Raw genomic sequence first — 9354 nt, forward strand, 5'->3', positions numbered from 1 at the left:
GCGCCCTCCCCCCCCCCCCCGGGGACTAACCGGGGGGGGGAGCCGAGGGGAGGGCCGGGCCGGGCGCTACCGGCACCGGGCCGCGGCGCCTCTTGCCCCCGCCCCGCCGGGGCGCATGCGCCAGGGCTGCGGCGGCATTGGCGGGCCCGCCCCCGCCCCCCGGGGACGGGCGGGTTACCCAGAAGGCAGCGCGCCGCTTCGAGGTCAAGATGGCGGCGAGGGCGTCCGGTGAGGCGGCGGTGGGCGGCTGGGGGTGGTCGTGCGGGGCCGCGCCCGTCGCGCTTGAGGTGCCGGGCTCGCCCTGTCCCGCGCCGGGAGGCGAGGCGGGCCGTGACGGGGAGATGGGGAGCCGGCGGGCGGGGTGAGCCCTGTGCCCTTGACGGGGGCAGCGCCCGCAGCTCGTGTACCGCTGGTACGGCCCTGGCGGGCGGGTGTCCTCGCCGTCCCTCCCGGGCGGCGGCCCCTCGGTCTGGGCCTCAGCGGAGGGAGCCTGGCTCCGATGCTGAGGTTTTCTGGGAGCAGTGGGGCAGAGGGTGCTCGGGAGCAGCGGAGGAGCCCTCGGGCTGCTCCGGAGGGAACTCGGGGATCGCTGTCCTGCCCGGATACTGACGCCAGGCTGAGCTGGTTTGACGTTACTCGTTCTCAAGTCCTAAAGTCCGAAGGAATAAGGCCTGATGAGGTAGTGTGCTAATGGCATACTGGTATCGCACGTAGTGCTGGGTTTATGGGGTGACCTAGTACGACAACTGACTTAAAGTCATGAAGGATAGCTCGCCCTGGCTGCCTTGCCCCTGTCGTGCTCTTTCTGGGTTTCTAGACCCCTTGTTGAACTGCTTCAGCGGTATTTGGTATTGCATTGTGCTTGATTACATATAAAAACACCTTTGCTATCCAAAATCACATTTAGGGAAAGATGAACATTCTGCAAGTGATGTGTTTTATTTTTTCTTTTTAAAATCAATGATTTTTTTTTTTTGAGGTTTCCGTGTTGACTTTCCAGTTGACTTTGGCAGTCCTTTGAAAAAAGGAATCTCTGGAATAGTATTTAAGTAACTGGAGAGGAGAGCAGAAGGCTAACAACAAAATAATATGCAAGCCTTGAAGTCGCATTAACCCATAGTGAGAGCTGTGGAACTTAGATAAATGGTTTGAAAAGCACAATGGGTTTGCTTTGTGTAGAACATTATGGGTTTCAGTTCGGGTAAGAGTTATGGAGCCTTAAAAGTGTTGCTGCTGTCTTTGACAATGAACTGTTAGCATTGTTCCAAGTCTTAAAGCAGTCTAATATTCAAATTTAGTGAAACAGAGGTCGAATTATTGTACATAACAAGCAGTCATTCTACTTGTTCAGTGTCAGTTAATGGATACTGAAAAGCAGAGAGGCCAAGTCACATATGTTCAAGTTCAAACTTGATGTAATGTTGCATTACTGCATGTGAAGGAGGCCAGCAAATATTCGTGTACTGTCATAGTAGTGTGTAAATGTTGAATTTTATCTTGCTCTGCAACTGATAATGGTCACATTCAGTTGCAGGAGGAGGTCGCCTGTTAGACAGGATTCGCAAGTGGTATTATAATGCAGCTGGATTCAACAAACTCGGTAAGTGTTTCGCTGAGTTTTAAAAACTTTGCAAATGTAACAGTCCTCAAGCTAATAATTATGGTTCGTAGCGGATGTATGTACGTGCAGTTTGGCCTAAGTCTTTTTGATCAAAATTAGCTACTGCTTCTGTGGGGAAAAAGTTAGCGGTGGCCTCAGTCATCATGATTGCTACCTAGTAATGAATCAGTGACTTTTCTGTTATTTCTGTGTTTGCTCTTGTTTTCAGTGAAATACGTTATGACGGCTAAGGTTGAGCTGGAGCAATTGAAAAAACTTTCACAAAACGGTCTTGAAAGCTTGATTATTTATCTTTTCCCACCAAGTCATTTTCGGGGGCCTGTATCTTCTAACCCAAAGGCTGCCCCTGAAGCTGGAGAGGTTCCCACTGATAGCAGTCAGTCTGTCTGTGATGTTTATGCAAGGTATCCAAAGTGCAAAAAAGGATGTAGTTAGTTCTGCCCTTTGTATCACCGTAACTTCACTTGGTGTGTCTCAGGCCTGCACAATGGTGAAGTAGGTGTAAAAATAGTGTTTCCTTAGGGAGAGGAGGTTGCCTTGATGGTATTGTCTTCAATTTGTTCAGAGTTGTTACCAAATTTGTTTTAACTGTTTAGATGGCAGAACTGTTCTTGAATGACAAGGGAATCTGAATATTCAGAGGCTGTAGTTTACTGCTGACTACAATATGAGCAAATCATTTAAAGGAGATTAACATACCTGCCCTGGGTAAGTTAGAAAAAAATTGCAAGACAATTGTAGAGGAATAAGCATAGGTCTTTCCTCCAGGGGTGCAGTGCTTAGCCATTCTTTTTATATCTGTCTGCTGAAATTCTTGAAGGCGTTAATACTTTTTGCCACTTTTCTGGGAATGCGACTTAAAACTAAGGAGAAACACTGAATTTAATCTAGTGATTAAACTAGCAGCTGTGCTCCCTGTGCGTTTGAAATAATTTACAAAACTGAATTCAAGAATATGTGGCTCAAAAGAAATTTCTGTTTTATTGGGAGACTACTGCCAGCTCAGTCACATGAGATCAAAACCTTTAACACAAGTCAGTTGGTATCCTCTTGTGATCTTCATTAATCTGGGAATGTTACAGAAGTAACGTTTTGTCCTATTTGTTAATACTGAAACTTAAAGTGGGGTTGGTTGAGTTTCAGGAATCTTTTCTCCCACAAATAGTGTAGGGGTGTTCTTGTCTATGAGAAGACTAGATACTTCTCCCTGATTTAACTTCTGATTTGGGGCAATGTGGGAGGGAAGCCACTTGCACACAAGCATCTAGCTTCAGGTTTCCATGGCTTAATATAGTCAATGGAGATCTATCTAGTCATTACGTATAGTGGAGTTTAGAGGATAATTCTTCAGTACTGAAGTAGTCACATCTGTGGTTGACTGACTCTAATGGATGCAGAGCTCTTAAACCCTTTAAGTAGACAATCATCTTAAATACAGACAGAAAACTAGGTGAGTGTAAGTCCACCCCTCAGATCCAGAATAGTTATTGTTCCATATGTATATATGCTTACGAAACACATTGAATTAAATACCCATTTTCCGTATTCCTCCTTAAGAAAAGGAGTTAAAAACAAGTAAATAGAGTATGTGAAAGCCAGTGTTTAGAGTTTGTTCTCTGTGAGCAGTTAGTGGTTCTTTTCTGGATTGGTTTGGGTTTTCTTCATAATTTTGCATTGGAAGCATTTTGCCCACGTTATGTAGAAACACCTGTGTCAATCCTAAATCTTACTTAACTTTCAGTGATATTGTAAAATCTTCTTGGTACAGGATTAATGCGAGATGATACGTTATATGAAGATGATGATGTAAAAGAAGCACTGAAGAGACTTCCAGAACATCTTTACAATGAAAGAATATTTCGCATAAAGCGAGCACTCGACTTAAGCCTGAAACATCAGATCCTTCCAAAAGACCAGTGGGTGAAGTATGAAGAGGTATGTACAGAGTGTTTCCAAGGTGGAGTTCTTAAATGGCACTGTATGACTGGTCTTTGGGATTTTCAGTCTCTGAAGAGATACATACTTACATGTTCTTTAAAATGAGTAAATGAGTGTGTATCTCATAGGATACCTGTGAGAAACATGGCTTTTGATCGCCGTTTAAAAATCTCTATTTTTCAGTGGAAATTACAAAATTTTTCTCAAAGTGACAAAAGCTTAAACCACAGCTCAGAGCCATAGCATGTTGTTTGTATTCAGACAAATATTTCTTCTAAGCTATCAGATAAAGAAATACACCGTAACTAGCTTGGAAATTCTTATAAAAGGTCTCTTCCTTTTCTGATGAATGTCTTTAATTTTATAGAAAATCTTGAGCTAAAGCTCTTATTCATGAAGATGCCAAGGAAGAACAATTTAAAGGGAAATCTTGCATTAAAATAAGTGTAAACTTGTAACCTGAAAGGCAAACTACAACTTTCTTTTAGATGTAACTAAAATTTTTTTTTTGTAGCAGATTGATTCACAGACTTTGCATTACTGTCCATCTCAGCTTCTGCCAAATTACCAGGCAGAGAGGAATCTTATCACTAAACTTTTGACTATAGGATAGTATAAGGGTATTATGTTTCTCTATATAGGCAGAGGCTGTTTCTTGTGGTCTTATTGGTCATATTTAGGTAATCGCTGCACTGAATAATTGGTTGCATGGTTCCTTAAGCAGCAGTTTGGTTTGTAAGTGTTAAACACAGTCAAGGTGTTCCATCGAATCCAAGTTTACAGTGCTGTTTAGAAGTTAAGCTCAAAATGAGATTCTCCAGAGTATTACAGTTGGACTTTGAACTAATTAAAGTGGATCTTGTTCTTTTGGCAGATACCCAAATGTACATTTTTTCTAAAGGTATAGCTGGAAGTATCACTTTGCTTGTTAATGTTGGCGAGGCATTAGGAATTAGTGGTTGCTGCAGTAAAGAACTTGTCATTGCAGACTTGGCAGATACAAAGTTTACCTTTTTAGAGTAAGTCATGTTTGGGGGTTTTTTGTTTTTTTTTCCTTGTTAGGTTGGGTTTTAGTCAAATCTGAGGCAGAATGAGAGACAAGTAATCTATAGGAGTGGCTTGAGATGTTTCTGGACCTCCCTATAAGTTTAAATATATTCTCTTCTTTTTCAGGATAAGCATTATCTTGAACCGTACTTAAAAGAAGTAATCCGTGAAAGACTTGAAAGAGAAGCATGGAACAAGAAATAACTATTGAACTACTTCATGCAAATAGCCACATATTTCTCATATTTTTAAACATTTGGTTACAGAAGTCTACAGGGAGGCAAATGTGAGGCTGAGGAATACTGTTTCAGTTTGTTCATTGAATCTGTTCATCCAACTAAAATAAACATGTCAAAGTATAAAATCTACTTGGAAGAGTTCTTTGTAAATGTTAACAAGCTAATGTTCAGATCTTTCCTATGAGCATATACGTTACATATTAGCTTGGTGGTATGCAGTCTTCATTCCAGCTTTTTGATTCGTACTCTTTTCAGAGTACAGCGTGTTTCTTACCTAACCCTAACAACTGCAGAAAACAGCAAGGCTGTTGGTGCTAGTTGCCCTGTTAAATTAAAATGGGGTTGCTTATTTCCTTCATCACTTCTCCCTGGAAACAACAATACTGGGCCAGTGGTTGATGTTACAATGACATCATGAGGCAGCAGAATGTAATATTTTGTGCATCTAAGCACATACGTATTACAGTAATGAAAATACAGATGTTTTCTTAATCACAAAATCAGGAAATGTTTCACTAGCTTTTTATACCATATACATTGTTAATCCTTAAAAGACTATTTTCATATAAACCATAATGACTGTCTTACTTCAGCTTCTTGAGACTTTTTATCCTTTTAAAGGGTAAGAGTGGTATGCTGATGTACTGAACAGCATAATTAACTTCCCATATATTTTTTCATGGCCTAAAGCATGTTGCTGTTAACAGTGAATGGTATCAAGTATTTTAAACTATCAGGCTTAATGACATGAGATATACACATGGAACTCAGACTGCTTAAAAACAGAAGGAAGTCAGTTGTATCTGGAAAATACCCCTTGCTGGTTGAAGACCTTGAGTTTAGTCTTCCATAGTTTAACGGTAGTGTTAATTTGAGACAGATTTTGGTATTACATGTGAAATTCAAAGCCTATGATATAGACCTCTGTGTGAAGTACACAATCTTGTGTGACAGTCCCAAGGTTTGTTTTTTTCTTTTTATGCATGCTTCTCTGCCAAATGCAAGAATCCATTGACTAAAAGCTAGAGCAGTTTAGAAAAAAAATGGAATTACATAAATATGGAGCAAACCGTGTCTGTAGCTTTGAATTGGTATGACCAGATAAATACAATACTGGATAAGAAGTTAGAATTGAAAACATCTTTTAGCTTTGCTCATCACTCTGTTGTTAACTTTCATCTGCTTGTTTCAGTTGCTTACATCTGTAAGATGGATACAGTGATCCCTGGGTGAAATATTTTATTTCAACACTTCACAGCCTGATGTGGTAAAACAAAATGCTGCAAAAATATCTGCATCAGTGATATTCCTTAAAAGTCTGTGGGGAGATTATACTAAGAATTTGAGGTTTCTTTCATCTACTATAATAAAATCTTGTGATTGAAGCATACATAATTTCACGTATTTTTGAGAACTTACTAATTTTCTTCCAAGGGACAAATAGGGCCTGATGTTTCACGCTTCTATTTATGGAATTATTAGAATACTTATTTTTTAATGGAATTAGAACTATTTCATTATCTGTTAGAATAATATTAGAAGACTTAATTATCTAATGGAAGTAGCACTTCAAAGGCATAGCTGATCAAACTTCTACAAAAGCTAGGATTTTGTAGAAAGACAGCATCTGCTTACTTGAGCATAGGTTTGGATTAAGATTAATGTGGTTCAAAAGTCTCTCAGAAATTACTTGGCTTAGAGAAAAGGGTTTTGTTGGTGTCAGGCACTTAAAAATAGGCTGACCTTTGAGGTGAGTGCAAAGCAGCCATGCTCCAATTGGCCTAACACACCTGAAATCACTGACCTCCTTACACTCAAATTTAACATTTTAAGAGTCATAGGTGAGTAGTAGAAGTTAATAGAAGAGTCTTTCCAAGTGACCTTTATAGCAGTTCAAGGGGAGGAGAGAAGAGGAAGCCACGTTAAGGGCTTGCCTACTCACTGAGATTGGTTGACAGCTTTCATTTAGATGTGTTTTCAGATGCTTCCGACTTGGATTGATAATTTTTAACTTTAAGTTCCTCTAATATGCAGTAGTCTCCTGTTGAAGAATTTGAAAAAGTTCAGTGAATACAGTTTAGTTGTATCTTGGAATGATATTAGTAAGGAAAATGTATTTGTTGGTTTTTGCAGAGATGGGTGTGTGTTACTTGAGACGTTTAGGAGAATCTAAAAATAGTGAGAAACAGAGAGGAAGGAGGTGGGTGTAAGAGGGATATCTGTTGCCTGGGAACCAGGAGCTGTAGCAGCTTTGTGTTAGAGACCTTAAACTCTTACCTAGAATATGTGATGTGAGGCTTGGATGGTTGTGCTCCTGGCTAATATATGCGTAACTTGGAAGACATTTTGTATTTCACTCTCTGGTGTTCCCCTCTGTGCACACTGATGTACTAGCATTAATCTGTAGCTCGAAGAAACAGGAGTTTTCTTGTATGAAAGATCTGAATCCTGCTGGTGACAAGTTGGAGGATCAGTGTGATTCCCATTTTCTAATCCTTGTGTTTATCCTTAAAAATGGATGGGAAGGAATGGACTTGCAAAAATTAGGGATTTTGAGATCTGTAATTTCTTTGTAAAGCTTCCATCCCACCTGTGCAGCTCTCTGGGATCCTGTCATATTCCTTGTGCAGGCTGTGTCCTCCTCTGTGAATGATTCAGGACTGTGTAGCCATGAGGCTGCTCTCTGCAAAAGGATCATTTTAAGGAAAAACTTGATAATAGTAAAGGGGGTCAAATTGCCAGAGGTGAAAAGATATTCTGATGATGAAAGAAAGAGCACTCTGGTTTGGAGAACTGGGTTTTCTTTCTGCTGCTGTTACGAGGTTCTTCTGTAACACTGAGCAAGACACTTGGTTCAGAGAAACTCACTAAGTATTTTGCTAAATGCTTACTATATACTGCTTGGGGCTACATCTGCAGAAGTGCAGACTAATCATATCTATGTCTAGGTTCAGTAGATCTGTCCTGAAAATATTAGGTGAAAGTGTCAGTATTCATCGATACACACAACGGATACTACAGGTGGTGACACCAGGAGCAAATCTCACAGGGATTTTCACAGATTTGAAAAAGACCACACAGTCCTTATTCCTCTGATGGTAATTGCAGAAATACTTACAAAGAAGCTGATACATTTGTGGCCTATATAGAGTGCAGAAAGCAAGGTTGAGCTGTGCACTGAAGAGGATTGAAAAGAATTCCTGAATGAGAGAGTGGTTCCTACTGGCAAAAATGCGAACCTGCAATTTAAGGTCATATCATAATGCACAAGGCAACAGTGCATCTTGCATTTCTTAACTTGACTTTGAAACCTTCATCTTCATTAATGTAGATTTTTTTATATAAATTCTATACAGATTCCATAAATTACTGAAGTCTTTTTGTAGTATGAGTTCACAACATCTTTGGCACATCAAAATTATGCATGTCAAATTGAGAGAGTGTGAGTTGGTATTGCTAATCCTGCAGTTTGATGACAGTTTTAGCTTGAATTAATTTTCATCACTTTTAAGCGAACCTGTGCTTCACTTGAAGTTCTTTTATTAAATACATAGTGGAATATAAGATTATGTTTTGATTGCTGAAGATCATGTTTGTTATGGCAGACTGATTTCTTTAAATTTTGAATCGGTCAACCCAGAAACAATGGATTTTTTGCAGCACTGTAACAAGAAACACATGCTTGTTTTACATCCAACTTTCATCCAAAGGAGAGCTACAGCAGATATAAATCTTGTAAGAATTTTGATGAAACATCATGCTTGTCATTGTAATGGAACTGTTTTAGCATTAATATGGTAAACATGCTCCTACTTGAAGCGTTTTCTCTAGATAGCAAAGGTCAAAGATTACCTTCAGGATTTCCCCACAGTGCTGCTGCACCCTTGCGGTTGGTCTTCATGGACGGGCACTTTGGCCGGGATAAGGGCTGCCCTTGCAGTGCAGAACAGGCAGAGGCAACCTGAGCCACCGCTGCTCCAGGGTGAGACTAGGGCTGGAACTTGGTGTCCCACCTGGTATGCAGCTGACCTGAATGCCTTGAGTGACTTCACTTCTTTTCGCCTTTTCTAGTTGGTCTAAGGCCCAAAGGGCTAAGATCTTGAAAAATCTGTAGGCAGCTGTCTCCACTGTAAACAGTTTGGGTTAGCAGCTAAGTACCCTTGAAGAACTGGGCCTGATCCCAAAACCGTTTCCTCAAACCCCTCTGCAGGCTATGCAGAGCTGCAAGCTTCCTTTGATGTAGTTTTGTAAATCCTTCAGTGTCAAACAGTTCCTGGCTTGCCTAGGACCTCGTTCTGGTGGTTCTGTGACTAGGTGACAGGCTCATCTGGCACCCTGGGGTGCCAGAAATCATGTACACTTCTGCTTCCCTGGCTTCTTATGGCCTGTCTGGAGATGGAGCCCTCAATGCCTTTTGCTCACTGGTGATTTAATGCTAGCTTATGCCAGCAGGCTGTGGACTCAATTCCTTCTTCACAAAAAGGTGTGGATTCACAGTTCCCTTCTCTG

The 9354-nt window shown here is 40.8% G+C and overlaps 1 protein-coding gene across 3 annotated transcripts; it reads left to right on the top strand.

The window, feature by feature from the left end:
• Window positions 1–169: 169 nt before the first annotated feature.
• LOC104837743 (cytochrome b-c1 complex subunit 7) lies at window positions 170–4970 on the top strand. 3 transcript variants are annotated; one of them, XM_010577080.1, is made up of 4 exons: window positions 170–228; window positions 1529–1600; window positions 3390–3556; window positions 4733–4970. In XM_010577080.1, exons 1-4 carry the CDS (start codon window positions 210–212, stop codon window positions 4808–4810), a joined length of 336 nt encoding a protein of 111 aa, XP_010575382.1. In that variant the 5' UTR covers window positions 170–209; the 3' UTR covers window positions 4811–4970. The 3 variants fall into 3 exon arrangements, with proteins under 3 accessions (XP_010575382.1, XP_010575383.1, XP_010575384.1); XM_010577082.1 differs by lacking the exon at window positions 170–228 and adding an exon at window positions 2218–2329 and having other exon boundaries at window positions 1523–1600; window positions 4733–4950; XM_010577081.1 differs by lacking the exon at window positions 1529–1600 and having other exon boundaries at window positions 186–228; window positions 4733–4950.
• Window positions 4971–9354: the final 4384 nt, after the last annotated feature.

The sequence above is a fragment of the Haliaeetus leucocephalus genome, unplaced genomic scaffold, assembly GCF_000737465.1.
Source record: "Haliaeetus leucocephalus isolate CR32 unplaced genomic scaffold, Haliaeetus_leucocephalus-4.0 Scaffold555, whole genome shotgun sequence".
NCBI lineage: Eukaryota > Metazoa > Chordata > Aves > Accipitriformes > Accipitridae > Haliaeetus > Haliaeetus leucocephalus.

Bases quoted from the DNA above. Each gene is read 5' to 3' on its own strand.
- LOC104837743 (XM_010577080.1), top strand. The intron at 1,601-3,389 runs GTAAGTGTTTCG...TTCTTGGTACAG, and splicing joins AGCTGGATTCAACAAACTCG to GATTAATGCGAGATGATACG. The intron at 3,557-4,732 runs GTATGTACAGAG...CTTCTTTTTCAG, and splicing joins AGTGGGTGAAGTATGAAGAG to GATAAGCATTATCTTGAACC.